The sequence below is a fragment of the Natator depressus genome, chromosome 5, assembly GCF_965152275.1.
Source record: "Natator depressus isolate rNatDep1 chromosome 5, rNatDep2.hap1, whole genome shotgun sequence".
Classification (NCBI taxonomy): Eukaryota; Metazoa; Chordata; order Testudines; family Cheloniidae; genus Natator; species Natator depressus.
Window position 1 is genome coordinate 23,761,891 of NC_134238.1, and position 27,293 is coordinate 23,789,183.

Below are 27,293 nucleotides of genomic sequence, written 5' to 3' on the forward strand. Positions count from 1 at the left end.
AAATTCTCTTATTTTTTTTAGTACTGTACAGTATTATCGGTAGCATAGGCAAATGTGTTTTGCTAACACAGTACAAGGCTCTGATCCTGCAAGCTGATCTATACAGGCAGGCCTCCTATGCCTACATGGCACCCTATTAACTTCAGTGGGGCTCTGCATGGGTGCAAGGATCCATATACATGGAACAAGTTGCAGAAGCAGGAACTATACCTGCCCTCTTGCCTAGGAGAATTGAGGAGGAGTAAGGCAATACCACTACCAACAACAAAAAGTTACAGAACCAACAGGATGTGCACATGCCTTACTTACCCCGTAATGTGATCTTACTGTTACCATTGTCCTTCCTTTCCCTCCCTTGACTGATTATAACCCTTATTCACTGTGTTATGTTGACTTTAGACTGTGTGCCTTTTGGCACAAGGACTGTATCCTTGCTTGATCTGAGCCTAAAATACTTCTGGACACATGAAATATCACGGATGATAATGATTAAGCTGAGAATGTCTTTTTTGAGGAAAATGGTCCTCCCTCTTGTGCAGCATTGAATAAGATTAATATTTGGAGTCTGTTTCATCACAGATCAGCAGCACTCACAAATGAGACTTGCAGCTGCACAGCTCAGCATCTGGCAATTAGGCTCTTATTATGTCATATGAAAAAACAACCTGAAAGAGGAAGGGATGCATTTAGTGTACATGCTATAGAGACTCACGTCTTCATTTGCACATAACTAACAGTGGTGCTCTTTGTCAAACAGCTTCTATCTAGGTATGTGTAATGGATGAAATGGACTTAATTTGCAAAAAGCCCAAGTAATCAGGATCTATGAGAATAAAATGTAGGTGGGCAGGAAATCCCCCCAACTAGAGGCCAGGGCTCCAGACACAGGATCTTTGCCAGTAGCCACTATTCCATCCTCAGGAATTGAACAACAATCATAGATGCCACAGACCACCTGGTCAGCTCCTATCATAGCCCTTCCGTACTGGCCTATCCAGAGCTAGCTGGAGACCCTTTTAGTGCAGGCAACTTTCTGTGATCCCCTGTGTATCCTCAACACGGGACTTAAGGGGAACAGAGAGCCTTGCCCTGTCCTTCTGCACCATGAGTGAATTTCACACAGAATATAAACATGTAACAAACTGAACCAAAACCCTGGACCCAAACACCCCCAAAATTTGTGGAAATTTGGATTTGACCTTAAAATGTGTGGATCTATTAACTTCATCTTGGCCTCTACATCTATATAACAAGTTGGCCCCAACCTGTATCTGAATACCACTAAAGTTTGGGTCCAATCAATGCAGCTTAGGCATCTCTCCTTCTCTTTTTAATAAAGGAGTGTTATTCCTTTTATCTTCTGTGGACACTGAATCCAGATGATATTCACTAACTTTTGCCGGGGGGCGGGGGGGCAGATGGGAGGAATCAAAACAGGCTGCAAAACTCAATATGTCTTTTTTAAAAGTGGGGAAGGGAGAATGTTGGACAACTTTGTTCAATCACCCTTAACCCTAGGTAGGAATTTTTGCAAATGTCACTTTTCAGTCTATGCCTGGAGCTTTCGGCAGCAGAATCCCTGCAGCTGTAGTCACAAGCTGACCTTTGCCAGAATAAAAGCCCAGCAACAAATCACTCGTGACTGAGGCATAGGATCAGATGATCAGTTCATTCAAGAAGATTAGAAGTGCAGTGAGAGGAAAAAACCGTACCGCTCACTCCCTGCCCCCAGAGACAGTGAGTGAGAGAAGGGGCTCTGCATACCTGTGAGGAGAGCATGGTAATGAAGACCCTTCTCTTTATCCTGATGAGAGCAAACATCAAATAAATATGCTTTGATGGGACCATCGATAAAGTCAGCTGCAAAATCAAAGAGCACTACGCCCAGCATGGTTATGACTATGGCCCAGGTCCGCTGCTTGCCTCGCTCAGGGCTCAAAGCTGCAAAAAGAAAAATAAACTGACTCTTACAACAGCCCGCCTACTTTGCAGTAGTTTATAGACTAAATGCAACAGAGCTGTGACTGTGAGAGTGATATTTTATTTCTCCCTCAGTGCCTGCAAACAGCGTCTTCATACGGGCAGACACATCCCAGTTAAACCAGCTCAAGGGAAAGCTAGCAGCACGGCAGACATGAGTTTCGAGAAATGAACTCTTCTCCTGAATAACCCATTATAATAGCAAAGGTAGCTTTCCACCTGGGCTGCTAAACTTCAATAGCTTACATCCTGAGCTGAAACATAATCGCCTCTAGGATGTTATTCTTACAGAGTTTTGCTCAAGATTTCCAATGCAAAATAATCCCCAAGGAGTTGTTTCTTATCTATTATTCACCAGCACTACACGTTCCTGAATTAAACACAGGCATGAATAATGACTTTATTTGCTATGAACACCAACTCTGGTTTAGAGGTTTTGGAGCAGGGAGGTGGGGAAGGGCAATACTTATTCAGTTGCAGATGTCAGATTTGAACCATACAAATAAAATCTACTGTCAAATTAAACGAGTCATGTGTTAGCTCTTTAAATCTGTCTGGGCCTGGACATTATTGAGATGAACTTTGAAGCAACCGCACCAACATACAATAAATTGTACTCGCACAGACAGAGCACAGAACAATCTGGCAAATAACAGGCAGCATTAGGGTGGAACCTGGAAAAGATCATGTTGTTCCTCAGTTCTTTCAGTGAGACCTAGTCATGTGATGCTCCTGTTCTCACCTTTATTTACAGACAGAAAAAAACCTCTTTTCTTTCTGGTTCAAGAAGCAGGATGAACTTTGTCTATTCGCTCAGCACGTGCAGCTCACTCACCTGAGACCATCATGTCTCCATTGAGGTACAAAGCCATACCCAGCAACATCATAATGCCCAGAGCCAGGATGTAAGGGCGCCGCTTGCCCCAGCCAGAGGTGCAGTGGTCACTAGCTGATCCCACCACAGGCTGCAGCACAAAGCCCAGGATGGGGCTGATGAGCCACACCAGGCTGTAGAGGCTCTTGGGCAGCCCCACACTGAGCAGCACCGGGGTGACAAAGGCAGCTTCCACTGCATAGCAAAACTCCCGGCCAAGCATGGACATGCTGTGCATAATCAGCCTGCCCGTGGGCTTTTTGACAGGCTCCACTGATCCAAAGGGGTCTCCTCCTGCCAAGGATTCCAACACAGTTTTTTCCTTCCCTCTGCTGCTGTCCATGCCAGCAATTCACAGCTCGGATGGTGGTGGAAGTCCCCGACTGAAATCCTGTTTCATTAAAGTCATTGGACTAGCTAAGCCTGAAGTTCCTGTAAGTGGCTCAGAGAAGGTTTGTTCTAGTTCTGGATGACAGGGAGCCTGGCTCACATACTGAGAGGGAAAGGTCTGGGGTGGAGGAGGGGCTCACATACTTTCCTGCCTCTAAGATCACAAGTTAGGAAAGGAGGGGGTGGGGAAGTGTATGTGAAGATTAGCAGAACTGAGCTTCTGGCTATCTGGAGAGCTCCCAACTATCCATGAGTGAAGGATTATCTTTCCAGGGAAAGAAGAGATAATGGGTGCCCATGTCTCGTGGGCTGGGGCATAGGTTTGGCCTAAAAACAAAACTACTTTTACTGCTATAAGGCAATTATGATACGAAGCACGTAGGCCCACATCCTTCCATTCAGCAAACAGCCTGAATACTGGGTTGTGTGCTCATTCTCCAGGGTAGTGGGAAGCCTGCTGAATAGCTGTAAAGTCACTTATGCTACTATGGGCCTAACATGCCCCCTCCAGAGATCCAGAGAAGAAGGATCCACAGAGCCATCTCCACTGTTCCTTTGACAGAGAACTGCTCCAGAACAGAGCTCCGTGTCAGATAGGTATTGTGCATGTCCTGCACAGTCCTCCCCAAAACTTGCACTCCCCTGGCTTTAAATGATCCACACAGGTTCTGCTGTCTGGAGGACCTCGGCACACACCCGGGGGGGGGGGGGGGGGAGATTTGCTCCAGAAATCACCTTTCCTGGTATGATTTCAAAGCACTTTACAAAGATAAATGTTATCACTGGCTCATAACTTGAAGTGCCAGAGCTGGGAAACAGAACCCAGATCCCTTGACTTCAAGTCCTGTGCTTTAACCACAAGGCCTTGCTCTCTAAAGGGAAAGGAAAGTCATTTCAAAAAAGTTTCCTTACCTGTTACTGATCAGGGATTATACACTGAAGGGATATTCCACCATTCATGTTTGCTTACATTTTGCATTTAAATAAACCATTTAGGGCAGAGACCATACTTCTTGTACCAAGTACACGATAGGCACTCTGATAATTTAAAGGAACTCTGTCAACTGGAAAAAAACCACCACACTTCTATCTGAATATTTTGTATTTATTATTGTTACAAGATCACTAGAAGTGAAAGAGCTATCTGAGCTACCAAATACAGGATAAATTAATCATAGAAATGTAGGACTGGAAGGGACCTCAAGAGATCATCAAGTTTAGCCTCCTGCACTGAGGCAGAACCAAATGAATCTAGACCATTTGTGACAGGTGTTTGTCCAACCTGTTCTTAAAAACCTCCAGTGATGGGGATTCCACAATCTCCCTGGAAAGCCTAGTCCAGTGCTTAACTACCCCTAGTTGGAAACTCGTTGCTAGGAAAGTTTTTCTTAAATCTCTAACCTAAATCTCCTTTGCTGCAAATTAAGCCCATTACTTCTTGTCCTACCATCAGTGGACATAAAGAACAACTGATCACCATCCTCTTTGAAAAAGCCTTTAACATATTTAAAGATTTATCAGATCCTCCCTCAGTCTTCTTTTCTCAAGTCTAAACATGCCACGTTTTTAAATCTTTTCTCATAGGTCAGGTTTTCCAAACCTTTGATCATTTTTGTTGCTCTCCTCTGGACTCTCTCCAATTTGTTCAAATCTTTCATAAAGCGTAGTATCCAGAATTGGACACAGTACTTCAGTTGAGGCCTCTCCAGTGCCCAGTGGAGTGGGACAATGACATCCCGGGTCTTACATACAACATTCCTCTTAATACACCCCAGAATCATATTAACCTTTTTTGCAACTACATCACGTTGTTGATTCATATTCAGTGTGATGCACTATAACCTTTAGATCCTTTTCAGCAGTACTTCTACCTAGCCAGTTACTCCCAATTTTTGTAGATATGCATTTAATTTTATCTCCCTAAGTGCAGTACTTTGCATTTATCTTTACTGAATTTAATCTTGTTGATCTTAGACCAATTCTCCAATTTGTCAAAGTTGTTTTGAATTCTAATCCTGTCCTCCAAAGTGCTTGCAAGCCCTCCCATCTTGGTGGCATCCACAAATTGTATAAGCATATGCTCCACTCCATTATCTAAGTCATAATGAAATGATTCACTAGTACCAGACTCAAGACTGACCCCTGTGGGGCCCCACTAGATACCACCTCCCAGTTTAATAGCAAACCATTGATAACTACTCTCTAAGTACAGTCTTACAATAAGCTGTGCTCCCACTTTAGACTAATTAACTCTCCCATTTTTTTTTCCAATTAAAACAGAGAAACCCACGTCACTCAACTATAAACTAGGTCAGCACAGATAACAAATAAATTGAACTGTGGGACAGGAAAGACCTGGAGTATTTTGTCCGTGCAGCTCTTTATAGATAGTTGAGGTCTCAATGTTTTGTTTCTACTGTCTGTCTGTAATAGTATGATCATAGAATCATAGAAGATTAGGGTTGGAAGAGACCTCAGGAGGTCATCTAGTCCAACCCCCTGCTCAAAGCAGGACCAACACCAACTAAATCATCCCAGTCAGGGCTCTGTCAAGCCTGACCTTAAAAACCTCTAAGGATGGAGATTCCACCACCTCCCTAGGTAACCCATTCCAGTGCTTCTCCACCCTCCTAGTAAAATAGTGTTTCCTAATATCCAACCTAGACCTCCCCCACTGCAACTTGAGACCATTGCTCCTTGTTGATACAATGGTGGAAAAGTTTAAGCAATACAAAGCCTAGCAAAGATCTGCCAAAAGATGTCTGGGACTTATTTCTGCAACCATTTAATGCAGAACTAAATCAAGGTAGACATTTTCGTTAGTGCTAAGAAATCAAAGGCGAAGTTGCTTCAGAATCTCTCAATTTATTGAAAGAGAGTCTAAAGAAAAACTTCTTACATGAAAAAGTAATAGGTCTGAAGTGAAAACTGAAAGTTTCAGTAGAAATCTGTACTTGATATATCAACACCACTGATCAGGTTATATATCTGAATTAGGGATCTGTTCCAAATTCCAGTGAAGTCAATGTGAGTCTTTTCATTGACTCCAGCGAGTTTGGATCAGGCCCTAAATATACACCATAGATTGTTTCCCCAACTTGATCACATTTATAATTCCCTGGCTTGACCAGAAGGATCTGAACTAAAGTAAATTATTATTTGATCACGGATATGGATTAGGACAATTTCAGACAAAAAAAATGTCTTCTAAAATGTGTTTAAAATACAAGGATTCATTCGGATTATCATCATCCAGGGACCCAATGCATCTTTTGTCAAATTTGTCTAATTTTTTTTTTATCAGAACCCTGTGTTTATAAGAGTTTTCCCAAGCCCATGCAGCCATTAAGTACCAAAAGGAAAAAAAAAAAAAAAAAAACTTTCCACAGCAGTAATGTTGACTACACAGAGGCCAGAGGAGTTACAGTATACCTCAGTTTTAGTAAATACTGAATGTAATCCTAAAAGAGCAAACACTCTCAATGAGCATTTAAGGTCTCACTAAAACATTCTGATGTGTCGTATTCCAAGTATAAATAAGGAAAATGGTTACGAAAATACTTACTCTTAGAGGCCACAGCCTTTTTTAAAGTTAAAGCAACTAGACCACATGATGCGCTGACTGTCTGACTTTAAAACAAACAAACATTCAAAACCATTTGCATCCTAGGTGCAGAGGCATTGAAACAACGTATCTGCTCCTAGAACGCAAATGGTTTTGAATTGTGTTTTTTGGTTAGCTTTTTAAAGTCAGACAATTAGGGCATCATGTGATCTAACTGCTTTTGGAAAAAATGCATAAAGTTGCCAATTTAAAAGAGGTTGTGGCATCTATGCAATAACTATTGTTGTAACTATTTGCTTTATTTATACTTAGAATAAGACATGCCAGAATGTTTCAAGTGTCAGGAAGTTTCAAATGGCCACTTTAACTTTGAAAGAGACTATGGTCTACATGCAGTAACTATTGTTTATTACTCATATGGTTAAACCTATTTTCCATTTTTTCACAACCGGGGGAAAGGGTTGCTTATTAGCAGACACTTTAATATATCAAATTTCAACCCAGGGCAATTTTTCCAGCCAAATTAAGACTCCAAATGTAATACAGTCATGGGACTAACAGTACTACAGAAATGTAGCCAGGCGTTAAATATAGTTGCTCTGCCATGGTATTTTAATGAATATTCTGGGAGAATAATGCAAATGAATTTTATATCAATACTGTGAAAATACAGGCAAAAGAGCTCTCTCTCAAATTTATAAATGAACAACACAGCAACCTGTTTATGAAGTATAACAGTATTTTATAAAAATCATTGCCTTCAGCTAATTATAACATATATTAAAAACACAAGGATTAAAACAAGCACACATTTCCCATAATACACTTATTGAAGGAAACATTAAAAATGACATAAACCATTATAACAAGCAAATACTGCACATCTTTTCAAAACAAACACCCCCAGGACAAAATTTCAATGGTAACATTCTAATCCAATTAGGAATACAGTTTGTATATTTAGTCCTCAATTAATCCATTAATTTAACAGTCACACACACACCCCGGCCCTGAAAAAGTGATGCTACATTAACATTTCCTCATGTAATTCCAACTTTAATGCACAAAATCTTATTGTGACAGTTTGAAACTTTTCTGATTTGCATGGCTAGATATTACAAATTTGCTTTTGGCTTATTGAATTCAATTACTTTTTCAGAGTGAAGTTTAACAATCTCTTCCTTGGTAAAGCCAAATTCTAGAAGTATCTCTTCTGTGTGTTCTCCTATAAAAGGATCCCTTCTGGGAGATGGAGTAGCTGGAGTCCTTGAAAGAAGAGGAGATGGTCTAGGACTTATCTCTTCCTGATCATTCTTGATAAAAGAACTGCGCTCTTTGTTATGCTCGTGTAAGGCAACTTCATCCAAGGATAAAACAGGTGTCACACAGGCATCTATGCCATCAAAGATCCTGCACCATTCTGCCTGTGTCTTCTTGGAAAATATAGCTGCAAACATTTTCTTCATTTCAGGCCAGTCAGAGAAACTCAACTGACTGGGAAGCTTATCTGAATCTAGCCCCAGTCCTAATAGGATAAAAACAAAGTTTAGATGTATTGTACTTTAGACATGCTAATAAAAATAGAGTAAATGTTTTTTCTGCAGCCCATAGCTCACCCTGCTTCTCAAGCATATTTATTGCAGGCAGCCTGAGACAGCATAAGGGTCATGGCACATTAGGCTTCAGTTACAAGTGGTTTCAAAATTTATTACAGGGCACATAATTTGAAAAAGGAAAGGAAAACGACCATCCCTGGTTCTTGCCATTATATTAAAGTGCATCAGATATAGGCTCATAAAGACAGCACAAACTGGGTACAGAGCGAAGAGCAATATACCTTTGACTTGATAGCTCTAAAACTTTACTTTGATGCTACATCACTTTCTCCCATTTCTTTGCCTCCATTTTGCCTGCTAAGGGCTTGTCTACACTTGAAACACTACAGTGGCACTGCTGCAGCGGTCCAGCAGATGGAAGAATTCTTCCATCGACCTAGCGCTGTCTACAGGGAGTCGGGGGGAGTCAACTTGACTACTCTGCTCGGGGTGTGGATTCTTCACATCTGTGAGTGATTTAGCTGGGTCAATCTAACTTTTCAGTGTAGACATGGCCTTAGATTGCAAGCACTAGACTTCATGTCTTCCTGCATGTCGGAAAAGCACCAGATTGCACCATACAAATAAGAAAACCACACAAATCACAATTTTTTACCCATAACATTTTGGTGGAGAATTGCGAAAGGGAGAATACTGGTAAAAAACCTCAGTTATTGTAAATATTGGTGTGCACCCCACCAGCTCTACTGAGCTCGGCATTTCTGTTTGGTTAACCAGCCTTCTGGCCTCCAGGAGGCAGAGGTAAAATATACAGAGCTCATATTACTAAGCTACGATTACAGAATCCAAGTCCTATTGTTCACCAAAGTATCAGGGGCAACAAGAAGGCCTAAGGGCCAGGCAGTGCTGCTCGCTGGAACAAGCAGTAGCAGGATCAGAGAATCAAGGCTGTGTCACTCGCTGACCTGTGCCAGGTGTGACGAGGAAATTTGATAAGCTACGATTTCAGAATCTAGGCTGTGTCACTCGCTGAGTAATACCAGGAGTGACAAAGAGATTGAAATACCCATGTTAAGATGTTTAAAAGAAAACAGGGTAAGCCAGTACCAGAGTGAGGAATGGAGTCAGAAGGAACTCCAACCTCACCTTTTGTTAAAGAAATTACACCTTTTAAACAAATCCTTCAAAAATCTGGGCACAGTCCTTGGACTAAACAAGCCCTAGCTGATGTCTGCACTATTTCGGACCTAGAAGATAGACTGGCTCAGTATATCCTCATATACAAACCTTCTCGTGCTGCCAAGAGAGATGCAGCAGCAATTTGGTTGTTGTGGGAGGCATGTAAGGATTCTTCCCTCCGCTTGTCTTCATGTAAAGAGGAAAAGGCATCTTTACAGGAAAAGCTAAACCAAATGGAAAAGGGAGCAGACAATTGGAAGGTGTTGGCTACAAATAGCCAGAGTCAGCTGGAAATAGTGAAAGAGGCACTCCAGGAATGCAGAGAGAGAGAGAGAAAGATTCCTGGCAGACCAAGCTAAATCCTCTGAGAAAACTGAAAGAGAGACAGATGTGCTCAAAAGTATGGTAAAGAAATTAACTTTGAAGCAGGGAAGAGCACCTGCAAATCATAGTCATCGTGAGTCACTAATTAAGAGTCTGAGACAAAAATTGAGCTTTGCCACTTAACAGGTAGCAGCCATTAGAGCGGGTGAAGGGGGAGAAGGTCATATGTACGGCACCCCCAGCCATAATTACGAAGAGAAAAGAGAGCGAAAAGTTAACTCTGTAGTGGCTGGAGGGAATTAAGCAGTTAAACTTTGTGAAAATGTTAAAAAGGAAAAGTGTTAGAGAAAGAGAATTCTTGGTTTCTTTGCAGCCATTCTGAAGGAAAAATGGGCCCTTTTCCAAAGGAATGTGTGTAAATAAGCCAGGGAAAAATAAACTGATTGAAATCATTTGACTATGGACAACTTAAGTCAAATTTGCTAAAAGAACATAAGGGGGTTCTGTTGGAACTTAACTGCCTCAAATGTATAAAGGGAATGTAAGATGTAAAAAACAGAGCAGGGTGGAAGGGATGTTAAGGAAAAGAAAATGTGTATGTATCTATCTGTGTGTGTGTAAATATGTAAAGTTCTAAGGACCAACTGGTTTTGTTTTTGTTTTAAATAATGCCACTAAAAATCCATTTGACTCTTTAATTCACAGTTGCAAAACTGGCAGACCTTTTTGCTAGACACAGGTGATTAGTGTTGCTTGGCTTTGGGATTTGGCATTTAATCCTTAAGAGGTAACTCAATGCTTTTCAAAATTTAAAATGTTTTTAAGTAATGGCTGCAGCAGGGCAGTCAAAATCAGGAGAATAGGGAGAGAGTCTGGATTCTTTTTATTTGTTTTTTGTAACAAAATAGCAGATAAGAGTTGTGGTAAAAGAATAAGAAATTAAAAAAGACCGTGCCTCTCTGAAGCACCAGCAGGGGTGAGGTGCATAAAACAAAAAGAAGCAATGTTAGAAACACAGAGCCTTAAAATGGCTCTATGTAATCAGACTGTCACTTGGATAAAGAAAAGGAGGACTTGTGGCACCTTAGAGACTAACCAATTTATTTGAGCATAAGCTTTCGTGAGCTACAGCTCACTTCATCGGATGCATTCAGTGGCACTGGATGCATTTATTTATGCTCAAATAAACTGGTTAGTCTCTAAGGTGCCACAAGTCCTCCTTTTCTTTTTGCGGATACAAACTAACACGGCTGCTACTCTGAAACTTGGATAAAGGTACATGAAAACTCTGTAAGCACAAAAGAAATAGTCACACCTTATGTAAAAATTGATATGGATAATGTTATAGAAGTTAAACTATGGAAGGAATGTGCATTTGCCCCAGAACATGTGCAGTGTATATTGTAGAAGGGGCAAAAGAAATGCAAACATACCATGCTACTGAATTAAAATGCTCGTAGGGCTCCAAAGGGAGCCACAACAGGTTGGGTTTTCTTTTTCAGATTGCTGTGTGTTTTGGAAGCAGAAGTTAAATATAATCAAAACTCTGGTGAAAGCTGATTGTGTCCCTTTTAAGATATTCTCTATGTATATGTATCTCCCCACTGTATTTTCCACTGAATGCATCCGATGAAGTGAGCTGTAGCTCACGAAAGCTTATGCTCAAATAAATTGGTTTGTCTCTAAGGTGCCACAAGTACTCCTTTTCTTTTTGCGAATACAGACTAACACGGCTGCTACTGTGAAACCTTTTAAGATAGAGAGTCTCTGAGCTGCTGATGGCTTTAAATCCAAAAGCAAGCAGGAAGCGTCTGTGAAAATGCAAATTACCTAACTGGTAAAGGAAGGAAAGAACTACCTGCAGCTCCTTTGTGCTGCTAAAGGACATACCTGGTCAGCAAACAAATTGTCTAAATAAAAGGCATGGTATAACAAGATAACTTTAATAAATTTAATGATAATAATGATAATAAGTACCCCTGTAACAATGTATATAGTGTGTATGATTTTTGGAAAAATCCTTTAAGATCATATGGTAATGATACTTCTCAGCTATTACCTGTAAATAAACTTAAAGCTTAACACAGCAGGAAAAACATTATAAACTTGGTCTGCTGTATAAAAAGGGAAAATGAGGTACCCCACCTCATGGATGTAATGACTAAACAGTGGGATAATTTCCCCATAACCCTTAAAAGATAGACGCCATTGAAACCTGGCCTGCCTATAGAACAAACACAGGAAAATATGGGGGTAATTCCTCTGTTTTGCCTGCAATCAGCAAGGGTATTTGTAAAAGAAATATTTTAAGCAGTAATCTGCCACCCCAAAAGGGGTAGAAACATGTTCTTTGTGTCTTTCAGAAAATCAGGAAAAGCTGATGCCAGCAGAAGAGCAACCCAATACCATGAATCTACTGTCACAACAGAAATTGTGTTTTGTGTTCTATGTTTTGTCTTGTTGCTAGCACTGTTGTGTGTTTAAAAAAAATACTGCAGACCTGATTAAGAATAAATTAAGCTCTCTGTCCCAGCTACAGGACAGCCTAATACAAAAACAAAGGGGGGGAAAAAAAGATCACTGTTTGATACTTATCAGTACAAATGGATGCAGTATGTTTCTAGCATTGTAAAACCAGACCTGTTAATTGGTGAAATTGTTGTCAAAATTGCACACCAACAGTCTCTGGAGGCAAAGGTATGGAAGGTTAGCCCACTCCCCATATTACACATGGGATCCTTCTGGCTACCCCGAACCTCGAGCCAGTGGGCTGGGGTGGGAGGGAAGCTCTTGGACACTAGAGGTTGTACTGAATGGACTCCTCAAAAGTGGGTGTGCCTCACCTTGCCTGTTGCCCCAGAACCTTGTAGTAGGATCATGTACGTGGGATGAATTGGAATCACAAACTCAAATTGCCTCACAGTACCTTCTCTTGAATAGGCTACATAGAGAGTGACACTGACGATTATAAATTTTAGTGTCAAAAGGAGGATTATCTTGGATGAAATTAAAGAAGTTCTGTATTAAAATCACAAATGAGTTTGATTCCCCATAGTTTAAATTCCAGGGTATTACTAATTAAGAGGTCTCTTGGTTTTTGGTCTCTTGTTTTTACTGTTTCTCCCCCTCTCTGTGTGAAACTTGCAAGCTGCTAATTGTGTTCGTACATCCTAAGACAGAGTCTGTTCTCAAAGCAATACTTTGTAACAACAACTACTCACACAGAGACTCCCCGCCCTTTTGTTGTATTTATCTCGCTTTGTTAACAATTGTGATTAAAATAGAGATAGAGGATGTGTGTGGATAATAACTGAATGATCAGGGAGGTGCCAGCCTAAGAATCCAGTGTCCATCGGCGGAAGAAGGCGTCAAGTGGAAACAACCAGAGGACCCCCCGGAGGGCAGACTGGAATCCACCCAACAGCCTCAAGGATGGGAGAACCAAAGAACAATACAGAGCCATCAGGAATGTGCCATCTGCTGATTGATTCAGCAACAGCATGATGAAGCAATTCTCATAGATTGGCATAGGAATAAATTTCTATAAAAATGGACTATAGAAACTGAGAACTTTGGGGTCTGATTCTGCAAACCAACTTCCAAGAGCATAAGCATTTGACAAGGCCCTGCTCCCTTCTCATGTCCAGGCCACCTGGCCAGCGGCTTGGCACGAGCAACTCTAAGGCTGGTAACTACGATAACAACCTTGCAGAACGTGTGTGTGTGTGTGTGTGTGTATAAATATGAAATTGAATGGAATGTTATAGCTATAACTAACTGCTTACTATGATTCTTTCTGGATTCACAATAAATGTGGAGTCCCAGACTTCTGACTAGAGAGAATGGAAAGGTATATCTTGCACAGAAGGAACCACTGGGGATGGGAGCAAGATGTGGGAAGCCAGGACCACATCAGGTTTTAAGTGCAAGAGGAAAGTCTAGTGAAGTCTGGTGTTAATCATCTTTTATAAGTTTGTTACTTTACTTATCATGGATTTTTAGAAAAACTTGAATATAGTATTTACAAGACAGATTAATAGCGTGACAATCTGATGTCAGACACTACAAAGCTTTATGAAATTTGGCAGTACAAGTTACTTTACAATAGCCAACTTGTTTTAAAAAATCCAATTTAACCTTAAAAAGTGAAATGCTATTACAAACTATCTACACTGCAAGTGCATTTTAAAACAGTTTAATTAATTTCTTTGAAAAATTGAAAGATATTTTTTAATTTGCAGTCTAGCCTAAAACCTTGCATTCCACCCACAATGAGTTTTTAAAGCAGATTTATAACCCTTTGAAAATAGTGGTTTACAAAGAAATTGTTCAGTAATTCAGTCACAAAACAACACAGTAGCAAATCTCCAGAAGAAAATCTGTAATTAAAAATATATATTAAAAAAAACCCCTACCCATTCAAATGTTACAAAAAATATATAGTTTATTCAAACTGGTTTCAAAAGGTGTTTTGCCTGTATAAAAAAACAAATATAATGGATTTCATGGAACAAAGATATCAAATGATAACCACACTTGGCTGAGGAAAGGTACGTGTATGAACCAACTGCTGAAAGTTACTTACCTTTTACTAGCTGCTCATAGAATTGTGGCTCAATGGCACCAACTGCCATGAATTTCCCATCTATGGTCTTGTAGGTCTCATAAAAAGGGGCTCCGCTGTCCAGCAAGTTCTCCCCTCGAAGTCTATTCCAAAGGCCTAAATTTTGTGATTTCCACAGGAAAGAACTTAGATATGCTGCTCCTTCTACCTTAAAGATTTATTTTAAAAAATAAATAAATAAATAAATAAATAAAAAGTTTAGAGTTACTGGTGAAATCGCTGGCAATTCCACACAAACAAGTATTCATAAACTTACAATTAAGGTTATACTTAGTTAGGATTCTGAATTGTAATATTCTTGTTAAGTAGTTGGTTTAAGAATTATATCATTCGTAACAATTTTGCCTTTAAAGTTATGCGTGTGATGTTTTCTAAATTTAAAAGGAGCAAAAAGGAGCCCTGAAAGATAATATCAGATTGGCATAAGACATATTAATGTACTGGATGGATAATGTTTCTTCCTTTATCAAGCTCCTAGTGATTCAAATAGCAAAGAAATGAGTTGTAAGGTGACAGGCCAAGCTCAGTGGCTCTACGGGACAGTAAGTACCTCAGCACTTAACTGGCTGAGATAGGACTGCTTGCAGAAAATGTGAAGGAGGTCAAAAGATAAAACCTCTCTCTAGTTCTCAGTACCTAGAAAACTGAGATGCACATAGAGATCACTATGTTAACTGACTATTCTCCCACAGCTCTGTCTAATCTGTGGAGCTCCCTGCTTCTCACTGGCGAGCACACTTTAGGAACCCTACAAGATAGCAGAGAGGGTGAGGGTGTTGACATATGGGTGTAGAGCTCCGAGCATTGATTACAGTTACATCAAGGAAACCAAAAGCTATGTTTGACATTGAGCTTATTAAACTTATGTAAGAGGTGCCCTAAAAGAAATGGAAAGGTATCAATGGAATTGTTAGGAGTATGCACTGTGCCTTTAAGAGCAGAGCACATATTAGGGGGAACTGGGCTAGAGAAAACCGGGCTAGAGAAAACACAAGCAGTCTGAAGTCAGGTTCAGCAGATATGTAGCTAGGAGCACATGGCTCTCCTTTGTCTTATGTAACTCTGTTTTAGTTCTAATAAAGCCTTAGTTCTAAGAGTCTAGACTATACCTTCTTCTTATGAATCCACAAACAACACATGGTACCAGAGTGAGGTAAAGAAAGGACAAAGAAAAGAGGACTGTGGTGAAGAAGTCACCTTGGAGATAAAGAAACTAAAAGTCCCCAAAGAATTGAAACTCTCAGGTAATGCAGCAGACTCCTGGTCAAACAGAGATTATATATATGCATGCATGCAAGCAAGCAGCTAGCTTTGGTGGGAAAGAAAACCAGCAGAAAATAGCAATCTTCTTAAATACTGCAGGACCTGAGGCACAGGAGTTGAAGACATGCATTACATCAGGCCAAGAGAGTGAGTTATGACACAACTGTGCAGAAATTTAAGAATATTGCATACCTAAAAAGAGTAACATTTGAAAGACACATGTTTTACCTTAGAAGACAAATAGAAGGATAATTTGAAAAATTTCTAAGAGCAGAAGCTAATGAGCCAAACCTGCAACTATGGATTAACAGATTCAGTTATAAGTAAGGCTGCGAGTTTGTCACGGATTCTGTGACTTTCCATGACCTCCGTGACTTCTGTGAATTTTTGTTTACTGCCCGTGACCTGTCCATGACTTTTACTAAAAATGCCCGTGACTAAAAAGTAGCCTCAGTTATAAGAGATGAAACTGTAATTAGAATCAGAGATCCAAAGCTGCAAAAAGGACTCTAAGAAGATCTGACTCTCACTTTGGATAAAGCAGTAAGACTGCGTCAGGCAGCTGATATCACTCTGAACAGAATAAAAAAGAAATGGAAGGAAAACAGGCCACTGCCACTCTGAATAGAGTAACAAGAGAGAGAAAAAACTGGCAAATAGTATCTCAGTACAGAGCAAAAAAACAGAGAGAAGCATGAAACAAGTAAAGCACAAGAATTTGCAAGGGGCAGCTTCAAGGACTGCACAAGATCTGGACACAAACACAGGCCTCAACAATGCCCAGCTTTTGGTAATCGCTGTAATATTTGTAAGAAATACAATCATTTTACCGAAGTCTGCAGTCAGGATCAACAACTGCAGAAGAGGAAGCAAAGCATGCATGCTGATGCCATAATCCAGAAAGAGAGCACAAACAGCAGCACAGAAGAGTTCTATCTAGGAACTGTATTTGAAGAGGAAGGAACAGATGAATGGACAATTTCTTTAGAGACTAATGGGACTCTAAACAACCTGCAAATTGGATCCTGGCGCTCAGGTAAATGTTTTTTCAGATATTAATGTTAAAAGGTTAAAGAAAAAAACAGGGAACATGGCAACTAACATGTTAAACTGAAAGCTTGTAACAGAGAACTCTTTCCTAGTAGGATGACAGGTTTCAGAGTAGCAGCCTTGTTAGTCTGTATTCGCAAAAAGAAAAGGAGGACTCGTGGCACCTTAGAGACTAACAAATTTATTTGAGCATAAGCTTTCATGAGCAACAGCTCAATTCATTGGATGCATTCAGTGGAAAACACAGTGGGGAGATTTATATACATAGAGAACATGAAACAATGGGTGTTACCATACTCACTGTAAGGAAAAAAGGAGTACTAGTGGCACCTTAGAGACTAACCAATTTATTTGAGCATAAGCTGTAGCTCATGAAAGCTTATGCTCAAATAAATTGGTTAGTCTCTAAGGTGCCACAAGTACTCCTTTTCTTTTTGCGAATACAGACTAACATGGCTGCTACTCTGAAAACTGTAAGGAGAGTGATCACTTAAGATGAGCTATTACCAGCAGGAGAGCGGGGGAGGCAGGGGAAGAAAACCTTTTGTAGTGATAATCAAAGCCTAATCACATTAGCCACGCTATCAGAGGCTCGTTCAGCTGCACATCCACCAATGTGATATATGCCATCATGTGCCAGCAATGCCCCTTTGCCATGTACATTGGTCAGACTGGACAGTCTCTACGTAAAAGAATAAATGGACACAAATCAGACGTCAAGAATTATAACATTCAAAAACCAGTCGGAGAACACTTTCTCCTTACAGTATGTATGGTAACACCCATTGTTTCATGTTCTCTATGTATATAAATCTCCCCACTGTGTTTTCCACTGAATGCATCTGATGAAGTGAGCTGTAGCTCACGAAAGCTTATGCTCAAATAAATTTGTTAGTCTCTAAGGTGCCACAAGTACTCCTTTTCTTTTTCCTAGTAGAGGTACATGAGTATTAGAAGTGAAGGTAAAAGATCAAAAAGAATTGATATCCTTTGTAATAGTTAAAAGAAATAAAGCACCTTTAGAGGGTTTAAAGACATGCCAAGCCCTTGGGCTGATCCAAAGAGTGCACATGATGGAGGAGATAAGGAACAGTATCAGGATGTTTTTGAGGGCATAGGAAAATTAGCAACTGAATATAGAACTGAACTGACAGAACCAAATTATCCCATCATACAAGCCCCTAGAAATATTCGTCTAAGTATGAGGGAAAAAATCTCAAAAGAAGAACTTGATCATTTAGTAACAAATGATGTAATTCGAAGAGCCTACAGACTCACTAGCAAATAGTAGGGGGGAAAAGAATAGAACACTGAGATTATGCCTGGATCCTAAGAAAGAACAACAACTATATCAAAAGAAAACACTTTCAGTTATATATCAGGGAAGACATTTGGGGGGATATGGCTGGTACAGAGTATTTTACTTTTTTAGATGCAAAATCTGGATTCTGGCAGATTCCCTTAGATGAGAAGAGCTCCAAATTATGTACTTTTATTACACCATATGGAAGATATTGCTTTCTCAGATTCCCGTTTTGTCTAAAATCTGCTCCAGATGTCTTTCATAGAACTGTGCAGCAAATATTTGAGGAAACTGAAGGCACAAAAGTGTATATAGATGACATTTTCCTCTGGGGCAACACAACAGAGGAACATAATTACAGGTTAGAAGCACTGGACAGGGTTAGAGCAGTAGGTCTGAAGCTAAGCAAATAAAAATGTAAATTCAGGCTCAGAGAAATAACCTATTTAGGAGAAAAGTTAACTTTATTGATCCTAGCAGAACACAAGCTATAACAAATATGCCACACCCAGAAAATAAGAAGAAAGTACAGGGATTCATAGGAATGGTTAATTTTGTTGGTAAATTTATACCTAATTTGGCTGCACAAACCAGCAACCTCCATGCACTCGCGCAAAAGAACAGTCAATGGACAAGGGACGCTAAACTGGACAAAGAGTTTGTCAACCTGAAACAATTGATTCAGAAATCCCCTGTGCTGAAGTATTTTGACCACAGAAGACTGACCAGCTTGTCCACTGATGCCTCCAAAGGCGGCATAGGGGCAACATAGCTACAAAAATATGACTACCACTGAAGGCTAGTGGTGTATACATCCAGAGCTCTTACAGAACAGAATGCCACTATGCCCAAACTGAAAAGAAACTTTAGCCCTAGTGCATGTTGTAAAATACTCCATGTGTTCAAACAGACCATATCAATTGCAATTACGGGGTTAGTTGACTCTCCGCCCACAGTATGACGACTGTTTTTCCAGCTCTAATTGTATGATTTAACAATTGCATATACACCAGAAAAAGAGTTAGTGGTAGTGAACACATTGTCCAGAGCATCTGATAAAACTGTAGTAGAAAGAGAGGTGGAGTCAGACATAGTGCATGTCAACCTGATGAAAAAAAAAAAGAATTTTCTTGTCTCAGAAAGGAAGTGGAATGAATTTGCTGAGGCTACAGCTAAAGAAGAGACTTTACAGAGATAATTAAAGCTATTACCACAGGGTGGCCAGGACATTACATACCAAGTCCATATTTCCAGTTCAAAACAGGTCTGTACTGATAGCATATTGTTTACAGGAAACAGAATAGCAGTGCCCAAGATATAAAAAGCTTACAAGCTCACAAGAATACATGAAGGACAGATGGGCATGGAGAAATGTAAATGCAGAGCCAGAGAGATACTTTATTGGCTACAAATGAATAATGAAATAGGAAAAAACAGTTAAAATGTATTAAACGTGTCAAAAATACCAACTTAAACAGAGAAAAGAGCCTGTGTTGATAAACAATGAACAGTTAAGGGCATGGTCTAAAGTTAGTGTGCATTTATTTACATATGTAGGTAACGACTATGTTTTGATTTTGGTTTATTATTCTCACTAACTAGAGATTGTTATATTAGAAACTAGTACATCAGAATATGTTTTAATGCGCTTAAAATCCATATTGTCCAGGCATGGAATCCCTGAAAATGGTCAGTGCTTTGATGGACGTGAATTTAAAACATTTGCTAGAGAGTATGGGTTTAAGCACATAACTTCAAATCCCAGGTATTCTCAATCCAACAGTTTTGTAGAGAACGGTGTGAAAATCGTTAAGTGACTTTTGAAAAAAGTCGCTTGGCAGGAAGTTGAGAACAAGACTCCCTTTTGGCGTAGACATGACAAAGGGCAAACTAATCTATGAAAGACTGAAATGCTATGAAAAGTCATTATGGGGACATGAGAGGAGGTTAAAAAACTATTTCCTCTTTTCCTCCTTAAGAAAATCCCACCACCTGAAAGAGTTCTTAATATGATGCAAATGTCTGTAATAAGTAATGTGCCCTTTAAACAAAAATAGGTTAAAATGAAGTGACAGTTCAAATATTGATAGGTTGTGGTATTAGTTAGGTTTAAAAAAGAAAAATCTCTTTCCATGAGTCAGAGTTGGAAGTGGAACCAGACTCATCTGTCTCAGATTATTATTTAACTGTCTTTGCTGCTGATGATGATGATGGTGCATGTATGTGCTCCATCAGCACTTTTCTATGTAATGTCTGTTCAACTGAATGGAACATAATGAAATGTCCAAATGACACTACCCATTGTATTACTATATTTTTAAGAAAGGTCAAGTTTTAAACTAAATTGTACTGTGTTCCTTTTAAAAAAAGGAAAAATTCATTTGAAAACACTATTATGGAGGCACCAATTGTGGCTCCATGGCTAAGGTTGTCTTCTGTAAGAGGTTTAAAGTGGGATGTACATTTTTGTTTTTTTTCTCCTTTCGATGAGAAATTTCAGTGTTCATTTTTAAGTCCTCTGAATTTTCTATGTAGTTTTTGTTTATTTTAAAAAAATCATGAAAAGAAATCAAAGTGTTTGAAACTCATCTGTTGTTGAAATTCATCCATGGCAGTCTGACTTGTTTTTTGGTTTTGTTAACTGATATATTTTCAAAAGACATTGTCTATCTAAACAAAAATTGGCAGACAGATGAAACTTTGATAGATCTGGTGCAACAAGGAGACTTTTTAAAAAGTAATTTTAAGGATTAAGGGTCATTTTTTGCCATTATGCATCATTTTGGGTGCATGTGAGGCATAAAATCTTCTCATGGCATACAACCTTCCAACACATCCTACCACATCATCATCTTCAAATAATCACATTGAGAGGAGGTAGTTTGTTAAAGGGTGCGTCAGACACTGGCATCCACAGGCGGCAGAGGTAAGATTGCGGTCTATTTTCTGTGGCGTAAAGGAGTTAGGGCAGTGGCAAGGTGTGATAAGATGTTTGCCGGTGGGTGAAGGAGTAGAGGTGTCCCATTAGGTGGCTTAACTTTTCATTTCCCTGACTCCCAGTGCTATGCCTTACCAACAACTTCATCCTTTTTCCCTTTTGTAGAGTTAGAGTTTAAAAACAAAAAACTACAAATAAACAAATTTCAAAAACTTACCATACTTGCATCAACGACTTGCCCTTTGCCAGATTTTGTACGTTCATAGAGGGCCATAATTATACCCATTGCACACATGACACCTCCACCAGCAAAATCAGCCAGAAGATTTACTGGTGCATAAGGATTTTCATCTTTTCTACCAAGTTTCGACAGCACACCTGAAAAACAGTGCAAAAAGCACAAAAATTTAATCAAAAAGTGTATGACCATTAATGTTAGAAGAATGAAAACTAACATTTCTTCAATTTATATACCTTAACCAAGGTAACTAGAGCATCCCCTACATTCCAAGAGAATCCTCAGCTAGTGGTTTAAGACAACATTATGGCTTCTTTACACTGCAGGAGTGACAAAAAAGGGCTGAAGCAGAGCCAAGGATCTGGCCACTGTTTTTATTTGGGAAGGGGCTTCTAGATTGCTAGCACTCTTTGCTCCCCTAAACAGCCCCCTTACCTTCATTTTGCTCTCTCGTTTCCCCCATAACCACTCTCTTTCCCCTCCTCCTGCCAGTGGGGCAATGTGGAGTTTATCAGCCCTGCAGCAGAGCCACATTCCTCCTAAGCCGTCAGCCTAGGATCTGAGTCCTGCAGCTGAAGCAGTGTACAAATTCAGTGCATCCTAAAACACTGCCTGGCGCTGATATATTGTTTAAGTAACTCACACACCAATGTGTGTTTTTTAAAGTGCACACAAGCTGACACATGGTGTTAAGAACTCCACTGAGGATGCATGCAGATAACTTCTCAATAACTAAAATCTGCCATTCAACAGTCGAATCGGTGTCATAAGCACCAGTACATGAATATATTAAATCTAATTTGGACTTTCCAGGACAAGTCATTTTTGGGTTACAGCAAACCAAAAACCATAAGGAAAATTTCCAAAACATGAGATCACCTCATTTTTGAGCAGTCACACCTCCCAAATGCCTTGTCTAATTTGTTTTAAACTTGGCAGAAATAATCTATCTGGCATGCCTGTGACATTTCAGGCAGATTGGTTTTATTTTAGAAAATAGTTTGCCAAAAACTAGGATTATCATTTACTTTGGGCTGTTCTGGCAAAAGCAGTTTGAGAAATACTAACTCGGAATCACATAAGAAGTGTACTGCTAGATCTGTAAACATTCCATATACTTGTCTGATATTTTTGCCAACAAACTCTCATAAAACTTGATTTGTTGAAAAAAGAGTTAATTGGTGCAAAAGCATATTTTACATTTTCTAATTCAAAGGACCCCGCTGCCCCCCCAAAAGTGTGCAAAAATACAGGTGTTGCTAGCTGAGGTTTTCTTCTTGCAATAGGCTGCCAAGTTACAGTAATAGCTGCCAGGAACCATACAAAATGGTACTGATTAAACCGGATTTAGGAAGAAGAAAATTATTTTAGCAGGCAGTGTGGACTTTGTTCTACAGTCCAGCAATATTAAAGTCAATAACATCACTTTGTTAGCTACTTTCCTCTGGGCTAGCATTCAACATAAGGATATGTACAGCACTCAGGCAAGACAGAGCTCACAAAGGGCCTGGATCCTGCAGCTTTCACTTACCTCAATAATCCAGTCTCACACAAGTAAACCTATTGATTTGTAGTTTCATGGGACTAACCATGCAAGGATTGCCCAGGTGAGTAAAGGTTGGGGGATCAGGCCCAAAATGAAAAGATAAACCTGAAGACTATCATAAAATTATATTTACCTTTAAAAAAAAAGAAAAAACTTTTTTTAGATTTTTCTTCTTTTATCCTCTTTTACCTGAAGATGACAACACTCAGGTAATTTAAGCCATGTACACAAAGTACCTGCTAATACAATTCTTAATTAAAGCAAAAATAAAGTTAATCTAATAGGAATTTTTACAGCTTACCTGACAAAGCCAAATAATTGATGTCATGACCTGCAGACTTGGCATATTTTCCTGACTGGCCAAATCCAGTAAGTCTAGCATAGATAAGTTTTGGATTTTCCTTTAGAAGGACCTTTGGACCAAGACCAAGTTTTTCCATGACACCTTAACAGAAAAATAAAATGTTTAATCCCAAACCAAATTTTTGCTTTTAATTTAGATTCAAAACAAACTTGATTTGAAATGAAAAACAGTAAAATGTATTAGTCATTATGAACTTGAATTAAAGCTAACATGCTGATTATGTTCAAAAAAGCCTAAACTACAGTAGCCATATTAAAACATGAATTGCCAATATTTTTTTAAATTAATAATGTACTAAGTTTATTTTATACGTTGAATGCATCAAATATAAATTTAGTGTAAAAGTAGTTTAAATGCACTTTGTTTCTCCCCAATTTCAGACCCTTCATGACCATTCTGACCAATTTCCTCAACTGTGGACCACTGAACATAGCTGAACCAAAGAGACAGCTCCCAGGAGGTCACGCACCATAGTAAAAAGAAAGGCAAACTTTTGGCTAATACACTCCCCAATCTTTACAAGGCTGAACCTCTGCACAACTTTCTCAGGACTGCTTCTGTCTCTTATCAGAATATAGCTCAATGACATTTTCCTTGCTTACCTGCCCAATATATTTCCCCTTTCCTTCAGTTTTGGCATAAGACACTCCATTTTATCCTTACGTTGGCCTACCCATCTACTACTATTACTTTTTATCTATCATAAAAACAAGAGCAGACTGGGGCAATTATACACAGCAAATGATTTGCAGAAACTGTACAAACAAAAGTTTCTTCTGAAGGTTCAAGCTCAAGAAACTTTTGCAAAATTAAATAAATGTAGGTTTGGTCAGTTTTAATTTACAGGGATGAAAAACTATATAAATTCACATTTTGAAATGTTTTCCTCCCTTTAGCGCCCAACCCCCACAAAAAGTGTCTTGTTTTTGTTTGTTTTTTCCAGGCGAAATGTTTAAGCTGTGTATAATTTGTAAAATGGACTTTTATCTGTGTTTAGCAAATTACAGATAAACTTTGGTCAGAAGTATGTCTGATAAACAGTGCTGACACCGCAGAGCTACACGATCTGATATGGAGGGGAAAGGAGAAATACTGGATTCTTAATTCTTAAAATTGCTTTCATACCTTCTTCCACATTACATTTTATGAATGGAACACACCTTCCCCAAATTAATCTATAAAATCACAACCCTATCATCCTTCAACTCCTTGAAGACCCAGGTCCAGCATGACACCGACTGAGAAGTGTCAACTGATAATGGCTAGGCAGAGAAGCAGAGAGATTTGCTGGTATGTATGTATCTGTTTAATAATATATATATAATTATACAGGTCTGGATCTTCAAATTTCCACCTGCCCTGAAAGGTGAACTGCACTGAATAACAGCAAATTCCTAAACGGACAAAAATAAATCCACCCCTTCCTGCAAAAATGAAATTTTAAAGTTCCATGACGGTATATTTTAAATACAAATTGGATCCACCCACATGAAACCATATTGATGAAGCTTTGCATCTGCATAAATGCAGTTGAAGGATCAAAGTCTAAGAATCTTAATCTGGAAATAACCAATTTTAGCTCTGTCAATGTTAACTCAGTATTGTAAAGCACTTTCAACATAAAGAGACCTATTATGAAGTCAAAAGCATACCCTATTTATAGACCCCTTTTCTACGACCAAAGTTATAATACAGCCTCACAAAACTGTTGTGACAATTTACTAGACAAGGCACAAAATTTATTTGCTTGCTCTTACCACGACAGACAGATTTTCAAAAGCCCAACTCCAACAGATATCACAAAGAAACTAACTGAAAGCCAATGGGATTTGGATGCCTAACTTCTCTTTGTGCCATTTAAAATCTCCCCACATATCACTTGGGCCCCAATCCTACAACTGGCTCTATGCCAGAAGATCCAAACCAGTGTTGAGACAATTTCAGGACCAGGTCCATGAGATGCATTATCTAGCTATAGAATTACAAAGAACCACAGATGGAAATTTACCCTTAATAAGACACTAGTCTCAACTCATACTTGCACCCATATTTAAACTTTGTAACTAAGTTTTTACAAAACCAAAGGACAACAGAAATTTCCATTATATTAACTGTACATTTCCAATGGAATTTGTCACTTTAACCAAACAATCCCACGGCAACCCAAACATTTCAACACAGAAAATGTGAAACTACAAATTAAAATGAAATTGGATTCATTGATTTCTACTGTACAGCCTATGAGAAAAAAAACACACGTAACACGTCAAAACCCAGGAATACACAGAGAAAAGCACACCAGATTTATGACGTTCCCAGTTTTAATGTTCACAGGTGTTATTAGTAATGCAGATAAATGTGCTGATTTACAATGATTGATGTTTAAAATGATATAGTGACCCTTTAGTCCTAAATCTGGTATGGCCAGAACACAGCACATGAATACTTCAGTGAATCCTTAATCTTTAATACAGAATTGCAGCCCTAAGGGAACAATAGGCATCAACATGTGACATACAACTTGAAGCTGAGCCTCCTGCTAAAACTTGCCATATTTGTGGATCAAGGGGTTAGGAAACAACAGAGCATGCTGGACCTGTTGTCTCCACAGGAATTGCACCTCCATATTAAAAACTAACGCCCCAGACATACAAAGCTTCACATGCTTGATAAACTCTACACACTGGGCGTGCAAGTGTTTAAGCCATTTGTATGTGTATGCATGTCTTTGCAGGGTCAAGGCTGAAGCATGCCACAATTTGCCCCATTATACATCCACTGGGGTCATATGGGCTCCTGGACAATTGTCAAAGTTGTTTGAGGCTTAATGGGCCATTGTTTGGATAGAATACTTTAACCCTAAACTCTATTCTGGGGGTTGTTGTGTCCCATAAATCTGGGTTTGCCCCATGACATTTGCACCAACCACACTATTTTGCATCCAGCCAGTTGAGAGTTGTCATCCCCTGACAGCAGCTCCTATCGCCCACGTGGGGCAACACTACCTGACTACTGCCCTCTATTCACCTGTCCTTCCTCCTCTATAGCAGCACCTTCCCCAACTTTACCCCTGGCACCAAGCCCCCATTCTGCCTCTTCTCCCCTGTGGAGCATCCCCAGGATCCCTTCCCTGGCACAACACCCCCATCTCTGATCCGCCACAGACACACCTAAGCCTTGCACCCTAGTACTCCCCCAGTCAGCAGGACCCCTCCCACCAGAGGCACCCCTCCCCCTCCCCGCTAAACCCTGCGCCCAGGGATCCTCCCACCAGTGGCACCCATAGCCCTCCCCCGGCAGCACCCGCACCCCTCCCCCCAAACCCTGCGCCCAGGGATCCTCCCACCAATGGCACCCATAGCTCTCCCCCGGCAGCACCCGCACCCCTCCCCCCAAACCCTGCGCCCAGGTGCCCTCCCCCGGCAGCACCCGCACCCCTCCCCCCAATCCCTGCGCCCAAAGGTCCTGCCGCCGGCGGCACTCACCCGCCCGCCCGCCCAGGCCGGCCCCTCACCGTGGCGGAAGGGCTCCACGAGCACGTCCGCCCGCAGGCAGAGCCTCCTCAACGCCGCCGCGCCGGGGCCCTGCTTCAGGTCGAGCGCCAGGGAGCGCTTGCCCCGGCCCTGCACGTCGGCGTTCATGGCCGAGCGGGGGCAGCGATCCACCCGCACCACCTGCGCCCCGAAGTCGGCCAGGATCATGCCGCAGAGCGGGGAGGGCGCCAGGCCCGCCAGCTCCAGCACCCGCACCCCGCGCAGGGCCATGGCTGCGCCTGGCTCCGCGGCCTCCTGCCGAGCGCCGAAACATCGAGCGGCCGCCGCGGCCCGGCCCCCACCGGGCCAGAAACCCGGCGGCCGACGGCCCCGTCCGCCTCCCGCGCGGTCCCCGCCCCCAGCCAGGAGCGGGCAGGGCCCGTCCGCACAGAGATGGGGGGAAATGGGGACACTCAGCGGAAGGGGGAGCAGGGCCCCTCTGCACAGGGATGGGGGAAAATGGGGACGCTCAGCGGACGGGGGAGCAGGGCCCCTCTGCACAGGGATGGGGGGAAATGGGGACACTCAGCAGAAGGGGGAGCGACAACACAGAATGGGGGGTACAG

General features: G+C 40.6%; 2 protein-coding genes across 2 annotated transcripts in view; both read right to left on the reverse strand.

The window, feature by feature from the left end:
• The window catches only part of SLC45A2 (solute carrier family 45 member 2), a 32,372-nt gene extending 29,062 nt beyond the window's left edge, over positions 1-3,310 (reverse strand). The window contains exons 1-2 of the mRNA XM_074953912.1: positions 2,816-3,310; positions 1,765-1,941 (exon numbers count right to left, since the gene is read on the reverse strand). Coding sequence (XP_074810013.1) covers positions 1,765-1,941; positions 2,816-3,197 — 559 coding nt within the window. The 5' untranslated portion in view covers positions 3,198-3,310. The remainder of the gene's footprint in view (positions 1-1,764; positions 1,942-2,815) is intronic.
• Positions 3,311-4,403: 1,093 nt separating this feature from the next.
• Positions 4,404-26,987, reverse strand: AMACR (alpha-methylacyl-CoA racemase). Its single transcript, XM_074952430.1, has 5 exons — positions 26,709-26,987; positions 23,132-23,275; positions 21,264-21,424; positions 14,454-14,640; positions 4,404-8,334 (listed from the first exon to the last, which is right to left on the reverse strand). The coding sequence occupies exons 1-5, from the start codon at positions 26,956-26,958 to the stop codon at positions 7,925-7,927; spliced, it is 1,152 nt and encodes a 383-aa protein (XP_074808531.1). The 5' UTR covers positions 26,959-26,987; the 3' UTR covers positions 4,404-7,924.
• Between the last annotated feature and the right edge of the window lie 306 nt (positions 26,988-27,293).

Bases quoted from the DNA above. Each gene is read 5' to 3' on its own strand.
- AMACR (XM_074952430.1), bottom strand. From the start codon at position 26,958: ATGGCCCTGCGCGGGGTGCGGGTGCTGGAGCTGGCGGGCCTGGCGCCC. The intron at 21,425-23,131 runs GTAAGCTGTAAA...ACTGTTTTTCAG, and splicing joins CAATTATTTGGCTTTGTCAG to GTGTGCTGTCGAAACTTGGT. The intron at 8,335-14,453 runs GTAAGTAACTTT...TTATCCTATTAG, and splicing joins CTATGAGCAGCTAGTAAAAG to GACTGGGGCTAGATTCAGAT.